This window comes from Bolinopsis microptera, chromosome 11, assembly GCF_026151205.1.
Source record: "Bolinopsis microptera isolate Bmic1 chromosome 11, MBARI_Bmic_1.0, whole genome shotgun sequence".
Lineage (NCBI taxonomy): Eukaryota > Metazoa > Ctenophora > Tentaculata > Lobata > Bolinopsidae > Bolinopsis > Bolinopsis microptera.
The window spans coordinates 10,987,714-11,009,579 of NC_087082.1; the positions used below are offsets into that span (position 1 = coordinate 10,987,714).

The 21,866-nt window shown below is 38.2% G+C and overlaps 3 protein-coding genes and 1 long non-coding RNA gene across 6 annotated transcripts in view; 2 read left to right on the plus strand and 2 right to left on the minus strand.

Moving 5' to 3' along the window:
* LOC134822799 (protein ABHD13-like) overlaps positions 1 to 21,866 on the minus strand; it is a 948,842-nt gene that overhangs the window by 200,978 nt on the left and 725,998 nt on the right. The window lies entirely within an intron of this gene.
* LOC134822836 (calmodulin-A) overlaps positions 1 to 21,866 on the minus strand; it is an 82,074-nt gene that overhangs the window by 24,173 nt on the left and 36,035 nt on the right. The gene's annotated exons all lie outside the window — the stretch shown is intronic.
* On the plus strand, positions 30 to 10,731 carry LOC134822644 (14-3-3 protein beta/alpha-A-like). 2 transcript variants are annotated; one of them, XM_063833812.1, is made up of 7 exons: positions 30 to 145; positions 1,854 to 1,949; positions 4,207 to 4,313; positions 5,047 to 5,170; positions 6,446 to 6,609; positions 7,279 to 7,374; positions 9,877 to 10,731. In XM_063833812.1, the coding sequence occupies exons 1-7, from the start codon at positions 40 to 42 to the stop codon at positions 9,937 to 9,939; spliced, it is 756 nt and encodes a 251-aa protein (XP_063689882.1). In that variant the 5' UTR covers positions 30 to 39; the 3' UTR covers positions 9,940 to 10,731. The 2 variants fall into 2 exon arrangements, with proteins under 2 accessions (XP_063689882.1, XP_063689883.1); XM_063833813.1 differs by having other exon boundaries at positions 6,452 to 6,609.
* On the plus strand, positions 19,170 to 19,791 carry LOC134823313 (uncharacterized). The gene is made up of 2 exons (XR_010161274.1): positions 19,170 to 19,381; positions 19,647 to 19,791. It is a non-coding gene; the product is annotated as an uncharacterized LOC134823313 (long non-coding RNA).

The following is a 21,866-nucleotide window of genomic DNA, read 5'->3' on the forward strand; positions in this document are numbered from 1 at the left end:
TAACTCAGCTCACATTGATATACTTTAAATAGGTCTAGGATGGACCGTACTGAGTTAGCAGCGCGTGCGCGACTCGCAGAGCAGGCGGAGAGGTACGATGACATGGCTAACTACATGAAGAAAGTTACCCTCGCAGCTAAGGAAGGTAAGATTTTTAAATGACCGTACTGATTTCTTGGACAAAAAGTAACCAATATTTTTGAGTTTCATTAATCGGTTAACGGTATGGTGCCTGCATGGTTCTAGATTTTGTCCCCTCTGATCATTTTTTTACACCGATTTCAAGAACGTAAAGCAGATTTAGTAGGATGATCGGATGTTGTGGTATAGGTAGTTATTCTTGAATGTTCTGAGTTGGGAACTGCTTCCTTCATTAAACACAACAACCCTCTCTCATATTGAACACTGGCTCCACAGTCATCACTCTACCACAAGTTATGCACCAGTGGCATGTTAGTGGTAGTCTTGGCCTGTAGATTGTCAACAGGGCCGTGGTTAATACAGTTCTTTTTTATACACAACATAATTTTGGTAACTTCAAACAAATATTTGTTCATAAAATCTGAACTGATAAAAAAGTCCATAATCTCGGTTTTTCAACACTAAGTCTCGCTTGAATGACTTAAATGTACATCTTTGTTGAGTTGTTGGGTATATTTTAATGTCGAAGCGTGTAATAAATGTTAGAATTTATTTATTTATTTATAACATGAAATTTTAAGTTTTAAAAAGATACATCTCGAAAGTTAAAACCTTTATAAGGTAGGAATTATTAATATCGTTGGCTTACGACAAGCTGTTTTTGCTTTCGTAACCATGATTTCTTTCTGTTGTTGCTATCCATCATCTTGGTAAATAATGAAGTTATACATATTTTCTAGCTGGTTTTAGGTCATCAAGTAATCAATAAGATTCCAAATTCTTTCGTTCTTCCAAAACCCAAAAATCAGCTATTCTTCACTTTCCTTATCTTTTCCTTTTTCTCTCAACGTATAACTTCCTGGTAACTTGTCTCTCGTCTCATTATTCAAGAATAGTTCTTTTCACACTACGTCAACTTGGGGGCCACTCACTTTCAAGTAACGAGTTTGAAATCAGTGTACAATTTTAGTGAGGTCAGCAGAACGTGACACACTACTGCAATGTACGTGACATACTACTACGATGTACGTGACGTGACATACTACTACTATGTACGTGACATACCACGCAGTATGAGATAATGTACCACCACTTTGGTAGCCTCAAGTTGTTTAAATTTCCCAGCACTCCGTCAAATATTTATCAGATCTGTATCAAGGATGTGTAGACATTCCAATTTTAAAATTGTATGAATTCTACACACGTCTAAAGTATTCTAAATGCATTGCATTCCAACGAATGAGCTTCCAACATTTCTTTCAACATTGAAAACTGTAATTATACATACATAATATTACATCTTATAGCATGATGATGTTTCTTTTTTAGAATTTCGGTACCAAACAGCTGGAATGACTTTCTCTGTCATTTGCTTCTGTTTATATGGGAAATATTCACCATTTTTATGTGCATATTTAAGCGATATTTTGTAGGATTAAATTACTGCTGGTCTACCAAGATTGGGGAATAATGTTATTCTATATAGATCGGGCGATAGGTACTCGATGTGTTTTGAAATTGAACATTCCATGATCCATCACACAATAGTATGGAATTATGTCACGGAGCAGAACACTCTTAAAATTTTGAAATTAATTTCTTTTCTGAACTTGAACTAGAAATCATACTAACAACTTATTTTAACCGTGAAATAAAAATATAAAACGATGACAGTGAAAACTGAAACCACACTGACAGCAAAAATATTTCAGCTGGAGCTGGAGAATTATCAGCTGACGAGAGGAACTACTTGAGTGTGGCTTACAAGAATGTGGTGGGAGCGAGAAGGAGCAGCTGGAGGGTAATAGGTAGGTCTCTCTGTCTGTCTGTCTGTCTGTCTGTCTGTCTGTCTGTCTGTCTGTCTGTCTGTCTGTCTGTCTGTATGTCTGTTTGTTTGTTTGTTTGTTTGTTTGTTTGTTTGTTTGTTTGTTTGTTTGTTTGTTTGTTTGTTTGTTTGTTTGTTTGTTTGTTTGTTTGTTTGTTTGTTTGTTTGTTTGTTTGTTTGTTTGTTTGTTTGTTTGTTGTTTTGTTATTTTGTTTGTTTGTTTTTTGTTTGTTGCAAACAGTTAAGTACAAAAACAGATATGGTATGTTCACCTAGCCTTCCTGACTCGACCTACACCGATTATGATTTATTTACAATTCTTACGCGGATTTCCGTCAGTACTCGCTGTAAGCTGTTAGTCGAATGATTATCTTTATCATAATGTCTACAAACAATTAATATTCCATGCGTACGGGTATATGGCCCCCAGAATATAGGTGGCCCCCAAAATATAGGTCATGTTAGTGGATACAGTTCTAACCAAGATAAGCGATACTAATGGGATCTGTTACTGCTAGGTTGGAGTAAAACATGTAACTTATGTTTCTGGATAAAAATTTTGGACCTACATGAGGTATTTTGGTATATTTGGTCATGACAGCGAAAGATTTAAACGATGTTGTCATTTTCTAGAGGGGTAAATATGGCGAAAAATTGTCATGACAAAAATCTGTCCAACACATGCCATTAAGACTACTGGTATGAGTATAAGTATTATTTTAAGCTATCTTTTCATCGAGACATCTGCAAACTGACAATTTGGAAAAAAGTTATGGCCACCACAATTTTACGGGCCCCCAGAATATAGGTCTATACGACCCCCAGAATATAGGTTGGTCAAAAACCCTGAACATGCCCAAAACCATGCTTTGGGATGCTCTACTTGTAGCTACTAGTCTCCTGAACCCACATATCAAGTTTTATCAAAATTGGATAAAAATTGGCCGAGTTATGGGATAAAAACAAAAACCATATGCCCATATTTGGGCATACGCACCGAATTTGATCGATTTTGGTCCATAAATTGGTCAAATATCAATATTTTTGAATGAAACCAACTTTATATGGAAGGTAAGCATATATTACACATTCTCTATGATTATCAGCTCAATATCTACCTAACTGTGGATTCTGTGTTCAAATAATCGCAAAAAATGAACAAAATCGCCCATATCTCAAACTGACTTCGCTCAAAACAATAGAACTCAATAGGGTTTCAATATTTTCACATGAAATTTTCAGAATCAACGTAGAATTGTCTCATGACCTTAAGTTTTGGGACAGAATTTTGAGTTAGGCCTTTAAAAAAATTTGGCGGCCAAAAATGTCTGATTTACAGTCATTGAGGTGCACATTGTATTGATACAGATAAAAACAGCCCCCCTCAATCATATCTAGGGACACTCCTTCAATCTTATTTAAGTATTTAGTTAAGATCCCTACTAAATGAGTGCATGAAAGCTTTTTAACAAGTAAAATTAAAGATTTTACTCATTACGGGTATATGGCCCCCAGAATATAGGTTAAAAAAAAAAAATAGCGACCAAGATTCTGCATTTTCTAAGTCACCCTGAGCATTAAGGAATGTGGGGTAGTGATGAGAAACAGTTAAAGAACATATGCTGAAGAGATGGCATCATCAAAATGTATGAAGGTGGAGTATTTGAGGACGATTTTTGCATACCTATATTCTGGGGGCCGTAGTTTTTGATTTTTTGCTATTTAGTATACTCTAAACCATTTCAATTTAGTATCTGGAGCCATTGGCATCATCAATACAGTCTCAGCAACATATTCTGACTGCATATAACTGTCTGTGACAATTTTAGAACAACTTAGGAACAGATGTTTGGACCTATATTCTGGGGGCCCTGTTAAAAAATGGTATTTTTACAGGTGAAAAAAAAGTACACTTAAAAACCTAATAATTATTTTCAACTACCCAAGAAACATTTAAATGGTTATCATGTACATATTTACAGCCCTAAACATGCTTAGAAGTAGTTTTAACACCTGTTTCTAAGTGCTCAAAAAACGACCTATATTCTGGGGGCCATATACCCGTATTATATCACATGATAATAATATTATGACCCTAATTTCACTAATCAGATAATCAGTCATAATTTAAATTCGACATAATCTCCAGCATAAATATGTAAAATTTCCCAAATCTACAGCTGATGACTCAATAGTCTAGCACACGTGCCGCTTCTAAATTCACGCCAATCTTCCTGCAGGATCCATCGAGTCTAAAACCGAACAGGGAACTTTAAAACAGAAACAAACTGCTGAGTACAAAGAAAAGATAGAAAAAGAGCTGACGGGCATTTGCCAAGAAGTTTTGGTAAGTGTTAATACTGTTATCCGATAAAATACTTTTGGTAGTACAATGGCCTTATAAAATTATGCAATAATAATGACCATGTTATTAGGGGGACGTTATTATGTGTATTGTACGAATGTCATTATCTTCTGTTGTATGCTGAACGTTACCGTGATCACTGAATTATACGTTTACCGGCCGGGTGTAATGAACAATTATATGATTATGAGCCATCATAACTGTTGTACAGCTAAAGTATAATATATATTATCATGTATTGTTAAATGTTACAGATTGTGTATGGAGTTTGAGTTTAAATAGTATGAAAGGTAGAGATTGGACAGCATGGTCATTGGTCAAGAGAAATGAATTACCTCTGAATTACCAATTGGCTCTATTTTCCGAGTTTGGCTCATTTGCTTTTATATACATGAATTATTGAATTAAATAGAATAAATAGATGTGGATTCTGGTGGTGAAGTGAAGCATAACTTTTTAACACGTGACATTGATTCTGGAGTTCGATTGGTCAATAGTCGAAGCTGCTTGGTCACGTGCCAAAAAAATCAATCCCAGCTCCCCACCAGAATCCACATCCATAATTTCTAGAACAAAATTTCCAATTACACTTTTTTGGCACTTATTTCTTGAACTTTTCCATTTAGGCCAATAAACACCTACTCCGAGTTAGTTGGTATAATTACACGCAACTGATTCACCGTAATCGTCGACTAACAAAATCAAACTTCTTCAGGATCTGATTGTGGATGTACTGTTTCCCATGGCTGATAAAGAAGAATCCAAAGTGTTTTACCTGAAAATGAAGGGGGATTATTATAGATACCTATCTGAAGTGGCCAAGGATCCCGACAGAACAGGTTATAGTTTTATTTAGTTTTATCTAGTTTTATTTAGCTTTATACTACTATGTCGGAACTAAGTCCGATCTACGCCAGATAACCCCCTCCATATATCCCTGGACCCTGTCCCGCGTCAGGGTTCGCAGTTCCTCTTTAAAGTGTGTCCCAACTTCCTTCAGTAACATAGACAAGGAATATCAAATAACGGAGTAGTTCGCTGTTTATTAGTCTCATGATTGAAATACTGATAGTTGGATAATATCCGGTTGGAAGAGACAAGGTCCTTGTCTCTTCCAACCGGATATTATCCAACTATCAACATCGACAAGTTCGGACTTAGTTCCGACATAGTAGTTAGTTTTATTTAGTTTTATTTAGTTTTATTTAGTTTTATTTAGTTTTATCTAGATTTAAGTTTTATTTAGTTTTAAGTTTTATTTAGTTTTAAGTTTTATTTAGTTTTAAAGTTTTATTTTGTTCCCAAACTGTTTGCTTCATCTTATGATTACCCTCTGCTAAATGGTAATGCCTCTCGGGTCTACCATTTAAAATGTTGTCTAATGACATTTCATACCAACTTCTTATTTACCTGTGTCTCGCACCACTACAATTTGGCTTGATAGCTCCGTATCATTCGATTTACAATGACAAAATTGAGCCCCTACTTGATGAAAGAATCAGATCAAAAAGTTTTCAATTACCTATTTAAAAGGATTGCTGAATGTGCAAATCATAACATACCACACTAATTATATAAAATAAACATTACACCCGACACATAGCGAATAGCGATATTACGTCTTACCATCACACACACACACACACACACACACACACACACACACACACACACACACACACACACACACACACACACACACACACACACACACACACACACACACACACACACACACACACACACACACACACACACACACACACACACACACACACACACACACACACACACACACACACACACACACACACACACACACACACACACACACACACACACACACACACACACACACACACACACACACACACACACACACACACACACACACACACACACACACACACACACACACACACACACACACACACACACACACACACACACACACACACACACACACACACACACACACACACACACACACACACACACACACACACACACACACACACACACGCCATGTCTTTACAGGTAAATCTAGTGTGTGTTGTCACCTGTAATGGGCTCATTGACTTGTTTGTATTTTCATTAAATTACGTTATTTTCAGCTACAGTTAAAAGTTCAGAGGAAGCGTACACCGAAGCAATGAAGATAGCGCAAACTTCTTTGAGTTCCACTCACCCAATAAGACTTGGATTAGCCTTAAACTTCTCTGTGTTCTACTACGAGATCATGAATGAGGGTAGTGAAGCCTGTAAGCTAGCAAAAGAGGTAAGGGCTAGTAGTTCGTAGTAAATCGAAATCCTTTTAATCGTCATAATCCACCTTCTGCTTTTGGGTTGAACCGCTTTTGAAAATATTCTTCTGTGCTTCTCGCTCATTTGAATGTTAAAACGTCACTGTAACTTAATCGCTTAAGTGTTTATACCGATACTAGAGCAACAAAAATTTAGCTTACACTTGTACGTTAAATGCGGAGTATTCCTCGCCTCACGCTTCAGCCTCGGAGTCAGTAATTTGGGCGGTTTATTCTAACGGGACAAATATGCAGCAAGCACTTTTAGAACTAGTAAATTTCGACGTTTTTGTTATGAAAGTAGGTTTGCAATGAGCAGTGTGTGGCATGGAAATGAATTATATTCACGCGCAGAGGAAACGCGCTCAGCTAGGCCCCTAGGCATGCATGGCAGCCCTCAGGAGGGACCCAATTTTGGCAACTATCCATCCGTTTGGATAAGTGTAAAGTGCTTCTGCAATATTTCACTTAACAGCAAACGGAGGTGTAATCATACTTCAATCGTACTCGAACAGATATATCCTCGTGGACCATCCTGATTGTATATCGGTCAAGCGCGCGAAAGAATTACATCATTCATTTCGAAATATCATTGCATTACCTTATTGCTGTGCATGAGGTCATTCATTCTTTGCAATTTGCAGGCCTTCGATGAAGCAATTGCCAAGCTGGACGATATTCATCAAGATACCTACAAGGATAGCACTTTGATCATGCAGCTTCTCAGAGACAATTTAACAGTGAGTAATAATTGTTGTTTGTGACTACTTTGTCAAAAAGGTTTTCCCATGCAGGAGTCTAATCGTCAATGGAATTTAAATAGTTACTTTTTAGACCCTAACTGATTATGTTTACAATTTCAACAACCTGTATCCACAGATCACGTATATATTTTAAATTCACGCAAATTTATGTTTTGATTATACACACGACTCTGGCATGGAGGCAGTGGTCACTGATTAGTTCCTCCCATCTATTTGACCCTTAAGACTTTACGACTAAAGTTTTAGGATCGCAAATGATATACAAATCATAAGGAATCGTTCACATATTATGTTAGAAACCTATGAATGTGGACTGAGGAATATAATTATATAGTCAACCTTAGCTTTGACGTGATACAACGATCTTGACGTCAAATCGAAATTTAGAGACTGTTCCGGGGGGGGGGGGGGGGGGGGGGGGGGGGGGGGGGTCCAAGGGGAACTTTGGGGAACTTTGGGAAAGTCCCCCAAGATTTCTGAAGTTCCCCAAAAAAAAGGTCCCCAAAGTTCCCCAAAATTCCCCAAAATTCCCCAAAATTATTCAAAATTATTTAAAATTATTCAAAATTATTCAAAATTATTCCAAATTTCTCTAATATACATTAATACCCATTAATGTTAACATGTATGTTATTATAAGGTATAATCTTAACTTACTTGTTGATACTTGCAGCATGATAATTTGTTTGGCATGATAATTTTTTTGGGGAACTTTGGGGAATTTTGGGGAACTTTCTGAAGTTCCCCAAAAAAAAGTTCCCCAAAATTCCCCAAAATTATTTGTTTCATTGATAATTTTTTGGGGAACTTTGGGAAAGTCCCCCAGGTTTCCTGAAGTTCCCCAAAAAAAAGTTCCCCAAAACTCCCCAAAGTTCCCCTTGGACCCCCCCCTGTTCCCCAACTTCATTCTCAATTAGATTAAAGGGTGATGTAATCCTTTGCACCAGTTTAATTTCTAGCTTCTGCAGCAGTTGCAATGACATAAGACTTCTTTTGAATCATATGTAATATGAATAATTCACAATTATGTGATTTGAAATGATGAAGTGATGCATATTTCATATTGGGTGTGTCAAGGCACGCAGAGAGCAGGAAATTCTCGGTATAATACGACAGGGCGTCAACAGAATTAATGATGTAAAACTACGATTAGAAGACACGGTGGCCGATGCTTTTGAAGGCTAGATCTGCGAGAATCCTATGTATTCCTATATCTTTCTCAGTACACAAGAGTGAGCCTGAGTTGAACTCAGTTCTAATTCGTTCATTTGAAGATTTCAGTCAGAGAGAGAGAGAGAGAGAGCCTCCTTCACAGCATCATTTTCTCGATATCTCAGTTGGTAGTCCTAGATCAGAGATATGTAGGTTAAGTCTATCTGATACTGCTCCTAGATGGTGAAAGGCTGCAGCAAGCTTACCTGAAAAGCTTACCTGAAAAGCTGTCACCCTGAAAAGCTTACCTGAAAAGCTGTCACCCTGAAAAGCTTACCTGAAAAGCTTACCTGAAAAGCTTACCTGAAAAGCTTACCTGAAAAGCTGTCACCCTGAAAAGCTTACCTGAAAAGCTCCAATTAGACACTCTTGTGACGAATTTATTCTAACCTTGAGGAAGGTGTCAGATACCAATTACTGAACTAGTCAAACATCATCTTCTGAGCAACCAGCATGATGTAATATGTTGATGATAGTTTTCTCTTAACAGAGTCGAATGCTCTACTCATATCTATATCCATTTTGCTGAATGTCCATTTCATTCTTAACACAACTGATATCAACATTCTCTGAGCCCGTATTAGTACTGAAGGATTGATTTATGGTTTCAGCATACTTTTCAAACACAATCGGGTGGGCATATTTCAACAACTCTATTTGTATGTTGAATGTTGATTAAGTATGATAATTGCAAAGCCTTTTTGAATAATAATCAAGAGGTAACATGCACATTTTATTGAGTTGTAAAACTTACTTATGTTCATTGGAATGTTATTTTCCCGAAATTGTGCATTGAGCTTTTGTGGCCAACATTTCTTACACTCAGCAATCTAAAGTCGTTATACATTTTACACCTGATTGTATATTATTGTATAATAGCGTATGGTGCACTAATTTAGAGTAAGTAGTTTTTAGAAATTGACAATAAGTTCAGCCAATTAAAATACACATAAAAATCACTCCAATCTTTGACATTACCGGACCACTTTTAATCGATTTCATAGTCTAAAATACGTTTATTATTAAAGTATGTTGGTTCCTAGTGTCTCGAGTGGAAACACCGCAAGGCCCTCTATTATGATTATCAGAGGTCTCAACCGCCAATTCTCAATCGTTCCACTATTATAGTACATGTATATTTTTAAATGTATATTGTTAAATGTATTATACAAATATAACTTCTGTGGCCTGTGGGTATGCTTTTTGTGCCGAAGCGTATTATAAATGCTACAATTTATAAGGCCAAGTCTAATGTTTCCATTTCAGCTTTGGACCGCCGAAATAGGCAGGGAGACGGAGGAAGAAGGCGATGAACCTCGGGTTGGATAAATTGGTCTGGTCTGGTGGGCACATGATGGCGCTATATTGCACATCTCACCTGAGGTTGGCGCTATATTGCACATTGCGCCTAAGTCCTATCCGTTTGGTTTACTTAAAACATTATTGGTCAAAATGATCACAGTAGATAGTCTACATTGATCTTAATGCGAAATATACCTTATTTATCAGAGCTGGAAATCATTTCTCTTAGTACTGAGCTAATACTTAAAACCTAATTAAGAAGAGAAGAATTTATGGATGTTGATTTTCGGATGGACTGCGCTATTTAAGCTAAGGTGGGCAAAATGTAGGGAATGTGCTTTTCCCGAATATTTTGTTTAAATTCTGCATGATCTATTTAACTTGAGATATTTAATGTTATCGCTACAAGACCTTCACCGCTTACATTTTTAGGTAAGACCCGAGTTTCTTATCGCCTTTAAGCCGACAGGCTAAAGAAAGAGTCTCAATTGGGGTTTACATTATAATGTTGTATAGAAATTAGAGAATGTTGAAGTCTTTTTAAATACCTTTTTAAATATTGTCTTTAATTTCTATTTTCGTACAAAGCTTTGGAGCTCAGTTTCTTCATTTTGAAAGATAATTGTTGAATAATGCGGTGAGTAATGTTACTTCGTCAAAGTTTGTATGATGCTTTATTAAATATTACGGTTTCTATATAAAAGGATTAAAGAACGCCACACTTAACTCTACGCTCAATGTGGCAGTAAATAGAACTTAGAATAAATAAGTACTTTGGAACTAAATTACTGTATACTGATAAGTACTATATTTTAGTAACATGTGATTACTTTTTGTCAAGCCCGAATAAATAATTTCCAACAAACACAGCCGTATGGTTGACGGTACTGATAATCCCCCTACCAGGGTATTTTAGTTTGTTCTCTGTCAATCAACTCGTTGTAATAGTTCAGTATGTCCTGACAGTCGGTCATATTGTCTCCAGAGCTATCAATATCTCCGAGGGAACTGTCCTGGGTCTTATGTCGGAGGTGAACACAGTCTCTTATAGCGAGCTGGGGTGTGGAGCAGAAGCTGCAGGTGCTACTGGCCGATGATGGTGGTCTCCTAGACTCCATCCTGCTGGAACTAGTTGCGCTGCTTGCAAAACTTCTTTCTCCTGCCTCCAGACACGTCTCCACGGGTGGTCTCCTGTATCCGTTGCAGAGACTGCAAGTGCGGAGTCTGTGTTGGTACTCTGCTTGTTGCTCGAGTAGATTTGAAGTCTGGCGGTTGAGGAGCTTTTCTCGATTCTTGTAGTTTGACTGAAACAGCTGGATATAAGGAGAGACAGATTGCAGCGCAACAATCATTTGTAATAGTCAGACTCTACGCCAGTTTAAAAATTTGTAGATTATTTAACCTTAAAGAGGTGAAGTTTATGCTGCAGGTTTTCTTGAAGCAGGTTGTTGAGCCGCCTCGAAGACACATGCTGCAGTTCCTCGAATGATACCTTACCGCCGTTCTTCGGGGATTTTCGCCTTGAATTCATGCGTTTGTCTGCTCATGGTGGGGCATGCTGTTAATCAAAAAATGTATGTCTCAAAAAACAAGAGTTTAAATAGAATTTGTAAAATTTTCCAATACGGACATATTTAAAGCTCAAAGTTAGAAGTAAATCCCGATTCCTGCTGGTACGACCGTAAATACGACGAACTCAACGAAAACAGAAAAGTTATGCATTCGATTCCACAACCTTAATGAAATTAGCACTATTATCCGTCAAGCAAAGATTTATCAACTTAACAAAATAGTTTTAAAAACTGTGAACTCCGCAAATCCACAGTGGATTCCAGTAGACGTTTGTATGGTCGGGCGGATTCGAGAACCAAGGTCGCACAGTTGTAACTGTGTGATGCTTCAGAAGTAAATACATTACTTCTGAAATCAGCAAACAACTCTCAAAATCGAAACAAATAACAAAACTTCGTTAGTCTGAAGTCTGGACCATAAAAATTGTTTACTTTAAATAAAGAAGCCGGTACAGTATGAATGTACGGCTGGTTCTTTGAGTATAAATCCGCTAATTGGAAAAGCTGTAGAGTCATGTTTTTAGCTTGTCGACTGCCATTATTCCAAGTACACTTCAAAGTTTCCGATCTCAAGCAACGGTGAGAGTTTTAAATTGAACAGCGTCGCATACTACATGGCATAATGATGAAACAGAAAATTGAACTATTAGTTCATCATGATCGCGAGCTTGTCATGTTTGGTTGATTTGGCTTTGTGGATTTTCAATGCGGTGTTAACATGTAAAATGTGATGCAAAGTATATTATGATTTTAACACCGTTAAAAAATTATGCTTTAAGAATAATTTTGGTGTTATAATATAAGCAATAAGTATAACACTTTTTTACACTACACTTTTGATTTGGCCTTTGGGGTCGTTCGCATCACATATATTATTATTGCGTTATCACTTCACATAGCCATGTGTATTAGTATACACGTACTGCAAGCGAGAGGGCTCTGGTTAGAGCAAATCATGATGAGCCGAAATCATTGTTATGATATCCGGCCAAGCACCTTCTAAACTACTTACTATTATAGCCGGATATTCGATCAATTTCTAAATTTTATCACTATCAGACTCAGAGTGAAATTGAGTGGAATTTGAATTAAAATATTGTCAAATTGTTATTATTCTAGAGGGTAAAAAAGAAAATTTTGATTACGTAATCAACGACCGAAACCCCCCCCCCCTTGTATCACGTTGCGACCCCCACGGTCGTTTCACTATGGTCCCCTTTATCGTCCTGACGATACAGGGGGAGCCACGCACTTCGTGCGCAGCGGGTCATACAACGCATGACAACCCCAACCCCCCCGTAATCAACCGTAAGCATTTGGAAACCCCCCCTGATCCCCCCTCGGCTGATTACGTAATATGTGAACGACCCCTAACAATGGTCAAGAACTTGCTCTATCCAGAGCCCTTGCGCTTGCACATTGCAGTGAAACAAGCGCTTAACTTGCAGTGAAACAAGCGCGCCCGCAGTGGCGCGAAAGTACATGGTTAGGTGAAGTCAAGAACTAGCGAGAGATTAACAAACTATTATATGTAAAATGCTTGTCATACGTTGTATGACCCGCCGCGCACGAGTGTGCGGCCCCCCCTAGCTGGATCGTCAGGATCAGGACACCATCTAGTGAAACGACCGTGGGGGTCGCAACGTGATACAAATAAAATACACCACTGTAGTCTATGTAATAAGCGCCATGAGTTGGCACAGAATTTTTGTCTCTGATTTGGATAAATTTGGTACAAAAAGTTGCCTCTAACTGTGAATAACGCGAACGAAAATTCACCGTGTAGCACGATAACGTCGAGCTATATGTGAGCCTCTTGTGCATTGAATTTGATTAACGTTTTTACCCCTTCCATGAGTGATGAGATCGTTGCTCTGCAACGTAGTAGTTTGCGCGGCGCGTCGAAGCCCTCCACCTTGTGCATTACAAGAGTGTACAAAGGACAAAAAACAAGTAATTTATTACCTGGGGACCTCAGTGCTCAGGCTATAATATGTTCATAAACAGCGGAATGACAGGCTGAGCGCGGAACAGTAAGTAATTTATTGATTGACGATGTCAACCCTTCCAAATCGTTGCTCTGCAAAGCAAGAATTTTTTGCTTGGCCACATTAAAATCTACAATAACAAAATATCTGAAGCCCTTCAAAATAGTGTATTACAAAATGGCTTTCTCGTACAACCCAAAAGTAAAACATTACCAGCTTGCACCATCTGTCGTAGTTATCACGGTATGGAAAAATCGGTATGGAAAATCTGCCAAGAGTCTGGCTGATAACTTTTGTCCCCGCCTTGTCGAAAGCTGTAAGAGCAACAAAAGCACACAGTTTGTTTTTTGTGCTTTGTCTTTAACGAGAATTGGTTGGTTGAACAGAGAAATTGATGATTTTAATCTATGTATGGTGAATCTCGCCAGGGTGATACCCAATATGACATTTTAAGATGCCCATGCCGTTATCAAGCGGGTTCATTCATACTATGTATGGGACCGCAATGATAAGCATGGCATCCATTTACATCACGATGTCAGAAGGGCTGTTGCATATGAACTTGTCAACTGCGTTGGCAAGTTATGTGGATCAGAACTGCCACGCCACAGGAACTGTGCGTGGCTCTACCACCATGAGCCTAACAGTCCTTTCAGATATCACCGTGGTTGAGCACTAATCCATAAATGAATTAATTATATAAAAATCAACCTTTTCTGTCAAGCCCTTAAATTAAGCATATCATCAAGTATTTTCATATCTTTTTCAGTACATCCTCACTCCTCATCCAAATTCATCATTTGATTGCTACCACGATCGATTTTTGAAGAAATGATCTGATTGGTCGAAAATGCTTATCTTCTTAAGCTTATCAGATGAACTGATGAACATTCTTTCACTATCAAGCATTTTTGTCTCTTATCATCCCACCATACATTTCCTAAAACATTTTCACATTACCAAACAAAACTGTGCACATTTTATTTAATAATTATAGAAGCTTCTCTGGTAAATCAGCATCAAGCACGTTTCCTCAGTCAAAGTTCAGTGCAACAGTATTTTCGAAAACTTCACAAACAACTAAATAGCAAAAATCACCACACAAAACTACACAACGAAACAATTTCACACATACAAATCACAACGACTTAATATACACTTTAGGTAAAGTCATATTATCATACTGATAAGCCCGAAAATCGAGATAAGGGCACTATATTGTAACATTTGATTTAGCGAATATTTTTAACAAATAAGTAGATAAGACTCAGATCACGATTCTGTAGCATACAGGACCTCCGGTTCTCGTGAAAGAATCTGATTTGCACTAGTATAGATATTTTTTTTTTATTTGAAAATTCAATTAATCATTATATATATAAATCAAGCGTTACATTTCAGCCATGCAAAATTACAATGACATATTTTGATATACTAAATGGTAAATGGTACTGCAATATAAGTTGCTTAATGTTTGGCCGGATGACAACTAACGAGAAAAATAAACTTGATTATATAATAATTAATTCGGCTGAACCAACACATAGCAAGAGCCACATTAACGTTGGGGCCGTCTACCAAATTTGAATGACAAACATTAACAAGAAATCAAACATATCATAAATAATTATAAGGATTTTGTTCATTACAATTCCGTCACAACTGATAAAGAAAAAAGAAAAGGACAAGCAGATAGGAAATTGGACGGACAGAATTGTAACCAACAAAAACAAATTTCTGAGACTCATAAGACTGATGAGCTAATCTGGCCAGACTGTATCGGCAGCCCAGAGGTACTTGATCAGTTTGACCTTAAAAGTAGAAATCCGCTCTGACTGCCGGATACATACTGGTAGACTATTCCATTTCAGCATAGATCTATGAAAAAAGCTATTTCGGAAGGCATCCGAGCAGGGCACAGTGGTACTCATGTAAGTTGAAGTATCCGACATATCAATTATTTGAGCATTGTGCCTAGTGTATCGGGTGCCCTCTGGACGGCATAGGACTATATATGTAGGGAGCGAAACTGGAATTATGCTATTCACTATTTTATAGAAGGTCATAAGATCGTTATAAATAAACTTCTGTTTAACAGGGAGAATATTTAGTTTCTTTTGCTCTGTAGCAAGTCTATCGTCATTATAACTGGAGTAAGGTTCACCATTGATCCATTTAATAGCCCTCTTTTGGATAGCAACAAACTGTTGAAGATGAGTTGCAGATTGAGGGGACCATATGACAGAACAATGTTCAAATATAGACCTAATTAACGCTAAATAGAACGATCTTTTCTGCCTTTTATCAGTAGTGAAATGACATGTTCTCTTAAGTAGTCCAAGTCTAGAGGTAGCTTTGGAAACAAGCGCTTTACATTGTGCATTCCAATTAAACCTGGAGTTTATTGCGACTCCTAAATCTGACTGAGAGGGCACAAAGTCAATATCACTTCCAGAAAGTTTATAAAAGAAGGTATTGAATGGCAAGTTATCCAGCACGTTTCTTTGCAGGGACACAGAGAGGGCTTTGCACTTTTGTGGGTGGAACTTCATTCGATTTCTCACTGACCAATCATATAATCTGTTGATGTCATTTTGGATTATGTGATGGTCAGGGTAACCAAGGATCTCCCTCCAAATTTTAGTGTCATCTGCATAAAGGGCGAAATTTATATATATATATAGTTATTTATAAATTTATACATTTTTTATTCTCTAATTCCTCCACAAGCATAAGAGTTAACTTAAAATGGCAGCGAATGGAAATGTTACTGATACTTCTGGTCATAAAATCAAAATAAAATGGTGTAGCTGTAGCGGCTGGTGTTATTCTTCCAAAAACATCCGCAGCTGTTCATGGTGCCAAAACAACGTCCACGTCAAATGTTTTAAGGAAAATTTAGGTTGTACAAGCTGTTGTGAAAGTCTTATTCCTGGATTTTACGCGACTTACTATGAAATTTACGATGACTACAATAAGCTTAATTGCGCTATTTATAATCCATACGCTCAAAATAGTCGATGTAATCTTATTGGAGACGCCATGACCAATGAAGAGCACCAGGATTCAACATGGAGTGACATTTCGGCTTTCCTAACTCACTGTCAGTATAAACAGCAACGTAACGTAAAAAGGTCGACATCCTCTCAACTTAAAACATTTTCCATGAATATCAGATCCCTTTTCAAAAATATTTATCAACTACGAGAAGATATAGAAATATATGATAAGTATGATGTATTGTGTTTTAACGAAACTAACTGCACACTAGAAAAATTGCCTAACGGAATAAACGACATCACATTAAATGGATTCCATGAACCGTATATCCAAGATCCCATCCGCACATCGGGTAAAGGTGGGGGGCTTGCCATATACATACACAAACGTGTAGCTGACTCTGATAAAATTGATATTTTCAATCCCAACCCTGAACCCTCAAATACTAGCGGCGAATTTCAATTTATCAAGATCCACTAGTGTAAAGGATATAATAGAACAAAGATAATTGGAAATGTTTATCGCTCTCCCGCTAGAAAACCTGAAGCATTTCTTGAAATTTTTAAAAGTACGCTTCACAACCTGGGAAGACACTCTCGCAAACATATGACGTTACATGGAGATTTTAATCTAAATTTACTGAAGCACAGTAGCAACCAGGCATGTCAAAGCATTATAGATATTGCATCCTCTTACGGTTTCATCCAAATTGTATCACGTCCAACTCGCATAACAGACCACAGTGCCACGCTTATTGATCATATCTACACGAACAATCTTGAAGATACAATAAGCTGCAACATATTAACGACAGATCTGTCGGATCACTTAGCGATAGTTACAACAATTAATCTTGATAATACATCCACCAGCAGTTACCGCTCCGCATCTTATAATCAAAATCCAACACAAACCAACGTACGTAGTTTTAATGAGGCCAACAACCATAAATTTAGAGATTTAATAATGGAAGAAAATTGGTCTGTAATACTAACAAATACCCCTGATGCTAACCAGCAGTTTGATTGTTTAAATTCGGCTTACAACAGGATTTATAACGCTGCCTACCCGACAAAAAGACAGTCCGAGCGCAGACAAAATGAACGTGTTAATCCCAAACCATGGATACTGCCCTGGCTTGAAGAAGCTATAGAACGTAAAAATCAGGCATATCATGATTTTGTTAAGGAACCAGTTGATAGGAACCAGCTAAAATATGACCGTTTGAAAAAGTTTTGCACCAAACACGTTGACAAAGCCAAAAACATACACTACAAAAAATTCTTTGAACAACACAAAGATAATTCTAAGAAGCAGTGGCAGATGATTAACGGACTTCTGAATAGGAAACCAGCCAAACCTACATCGATAAAACTGTCGGACGAAAACGGACAAGTCAGCACTCCGGCAGCAGTAGCAGAAAAATTTAATGATCACTTCTCAAACATCGCTCCAAAAATTAAATCTGAAATTACTAGTAGGACCACTTTCGATCCTGGTGGGGCCCAGGGGACACTACGTAACCCTTCTCCAAATAGTATCTACATAAAACCAGTCACAACTACCGAAGTTCAAGACGTTATTAACCTATTTAAGAATAAAGCTACTCTTGACACCAAAATCCAACCACTCAAAATTGCCAACAGCTGTCATAATTTTACCACTGTATTGGCCCACGTTGTTAACAGCTCGTTCGAACAAGGGGTCTTTCCCCAAGCCTTGAAAACGGCAAAATTAGTTCCTGTACATAAAGGTGGATCTAAAACTGACATCAAAAATTACAGACCGATATCTCTACTTGCCACTTTTTTTTGCAGGGTGAGAATCCCTGCCACGTTTTTGGTCAATTTCGCCGGGGCTCATGTCTTTCCTCGAGGGAGCATTAGTGTCTACAGAAAAACTGACAAATCCTAGCGAAGTCCAATCCGAACCACATCTTCCATCAGAGGTGGTGCTGGGTCAGCTGGTTACTGAACGGATTGGCCTGGAGAATGGCATAGTCCTGTTACTCTCAAGTTAACCATAGAGGGGGACAGGCGCTGTTTGCTCACGGCTGGTTCTTGGAGCCAACACCCTCAGCCCCACAGAAGTGGGAGCTCTGTCGGTGGTGGCTCACCCAGATAACGGACAGTGTCTCTCCTTCTTTCTTCTTGGACTTGCATTGTTGCTGGCGAGTCAGCCAGTAGTAATGCAGCATCTCACTCACTCAATCACCTCAGCAATTCGGTCCTTTTTTTCATTTGCATTACTTTCGCTCATTCTCCTGTCATAATGCATTCTCTGCTACCATAATGCCTTTCTTACCACGGTGTGTTACACCTTGCGTCTTTCTCTAACACCATCACCATTTCAGCAACCTTGGAATTTTAACCCTACACAGGTACACAGCACTATGGATATCCACTCTCCGCTCTACAGCGAACACAAAGCTAGAGATCTAATTAGGATTCGAGTACCCCGGCTACCCTTGTGACATACATACGTGGAAACCAGTTTAAGCAGTAGTACATCAACACAATGGATCAGCACTACGAAATCTGATATCTGCATCATACTACTCCGATCCAGAAATCTTCGCTAAACCATCACATGAGATGAATAACTACAAGTTGGACTCCACATAACATTATTCCAAGTGTTATGATCAGTCAATAAAATATGTAATCTGCATCAATTTTCCAATAACCACATCTTCTTACCAGTTTATTTTCCCTCTCAGGGCTGGAACGCAATGTTACAGCCCACCTTATAAATTACTAAAACCCGAGTTATTCCAGATTGACGACTTGACACAGATATTCAGCAGACAACCTAAATAAGGGACTCCCACTCTCCGAACCAGTAGAGATCCAATCACTGCCTCCAGGTTACCCCTTCATCCGGTATTAGCAGTTCCTCCACCACCACCAGGTTAGAACACTCCCACTAATCACCCCTAAAAAAACGAACCTACCGCCTTGCTCCACCAAACACAACTACAATCTAATCTATTTTCTCAAACCGGTAAAATCCGTCCTTCAAATTTCCCGCATTAAACGTAACGCGCGAACGCCATACAACTCAAGGATGTAGCAACATAATAGCTGTCATTTTTCTAACAGAAAATTTAGTGCGCGCGCCCGAGATTGCGCAAAAATAAACTGCGACGTACTAATCCACATACTTGAAACTCCAGGTTGATCAAGATTAGTAAACTCAAGGAAGATGATACCAGATCAGTCCCGAACTTCGCCTCAACATCATACCCTGCCTAGTGTCGATAAAGAGGATTCACAAACAAACGAGATTCATTTACAAATATTTATTATCACTTTCTACAATTGCAGCTCTTCGTTGTTTTAATTATCGCCATCAACCTTGAATATATCGGAGAAGACCCGATAACAATTTATCAACTCATGCGTCTTACTTCATTAACAAGGAAAAATGACTTAACTACTACTATACTACGAACTATGAATCTTAACCATGCTACTATAAATATTTATGTAGCGTGAAACTCAATACTTATAAAGTAACAGCACCATCATAACCCACACATCACAATTCAGCTATTCCTCACTCACGAGCGTCGACATATCTCCCCATGTACACGTCCTGTAAATTGGAACGGCCCCCCCGCGATGCGGAGCAGGTGAGCTACCTGGTTCGGGCTATTTCACTTATCAGAGTACACTAGCACCACAATACAATCGACTCAAGCCCTCAGATTTGCACGCATCCATCACCGTCACAGGGCCGGCTGTCCATATCCTGTAAAATCCTGATTCTATACGCTCGCGGGGTCTATTACCTGTTTGAGCTCTATTATTACGCGCGCGTGCCCAGTGTACAGCTCACCGGCCTGCGTTGTCCACTGGACATGGATGTCGCCTACATGACCCTCTAATCTAAAAGTAGGTTGAGGGCACCACAGCGGGCCTAGCGCTGCCCTCTGTCGACATACATACATACATACATACATACTTGCCACTTTCTCAAAAGTCTACGAAAAGCTTATGCACAATCGAGTCATAAATTTCTTGGATACCTACAATATACTTTGTGAAAATCAATACGGCTTCCGCCCAGGTAGGTCTTGTGAACATGCACTTCTTAATGCTAAAGACAGAATCCTCAATTCAATGTCTAAAAAGCAAGTTACTTTGCTCCTCTTGATTGACTTTAGCAAAGCCTTTGACCTTGTGGATCAATCCATACTCCTGAATAAGCTCGAGCACTATGGCATAAGAGGTCTAGCTTTAAACTGGTTTAAATCATATCTTATGAACAGAAACCAGTTTGTATCAATTGGATCCTCTGAATCCTCAGCCAATCCAATTATTTACGGTGTACCCCAAGGTTCAATTTTGGGACCTCTCCTTTTTATAATCTACATAAACGATCTTCCTCAAATATCAGAAATAGCTAATTTCATCATGTACGCAGATGATGCAAACATTTTCCTAACAGGAGAAAATATAAACGAGGTTTATGATAAGCTCAAAATTCTTAGCGATGTCTTAGTTAAATGGGTAGATAACAACGGATTAGCTCTAAATCTTAAAAAAACGAATTATATGATCTTTTCTCGACAAAGAAACCTCATTTATCACGATGTAGTAATTTCTGGTGTCACAATCGAAAGAAAAACAGAAGCCCGTTTCTTAGGTGTTATAATAGATAACAAACTGAACTGGTCGCAACATATTTCTGCCATGAAAATGAAAATGGCCAGATACATTGGAGTCATGTACAAACTTAAAAAATATTTGCCTCTGGAAGCACGTTTACAAATATATCACAGCTTTGTGCAGTCTCACCTTAATTACTGCTCCCTCGTCTGGGGTTTTGCTGCCAAATCCCATACAGAAACACTATTTGTTAAACAGAAAATGGGTCTTAGAGCAATACTACCAGGTTTTGTTAATTACTGGTACAAAGATGGTACACCACCAGCAAGTACCAAGTCTGGTTTCTATGTACACAAAATATTGACAGTTCAAAGTATCATCGTGAAGAACGCATTAGTTTTTATACATAAGCTAAAAAACTTCCCAAGTCTAGTGCCTCCCTCTATAAAGAAAACAATACCTAACAGTGCACCAATATTTAACGTCGCCGATCCGGATTCGAGTCTTACAACTTTATGGTCAGATGAATACGGTAAACACCCTTACAATAATTCAGTATTCTACAAAGGTCCACTATTAGCAATAAACAGATATAGTGTCGCAGCAACTTCCTTGCCAAGTCTATTCAACCTTAACATCTACAAAAGGTGCATAAAAAACATGCTCATTGATCAACAAAACGAGGGCATTGCAGACGAATGGCCTAACTTTATGTTATACAATATAACGGGACTAAGGAAATCAGAGCGCAACATCAACCGTAATGCTAATAATAACTCTGT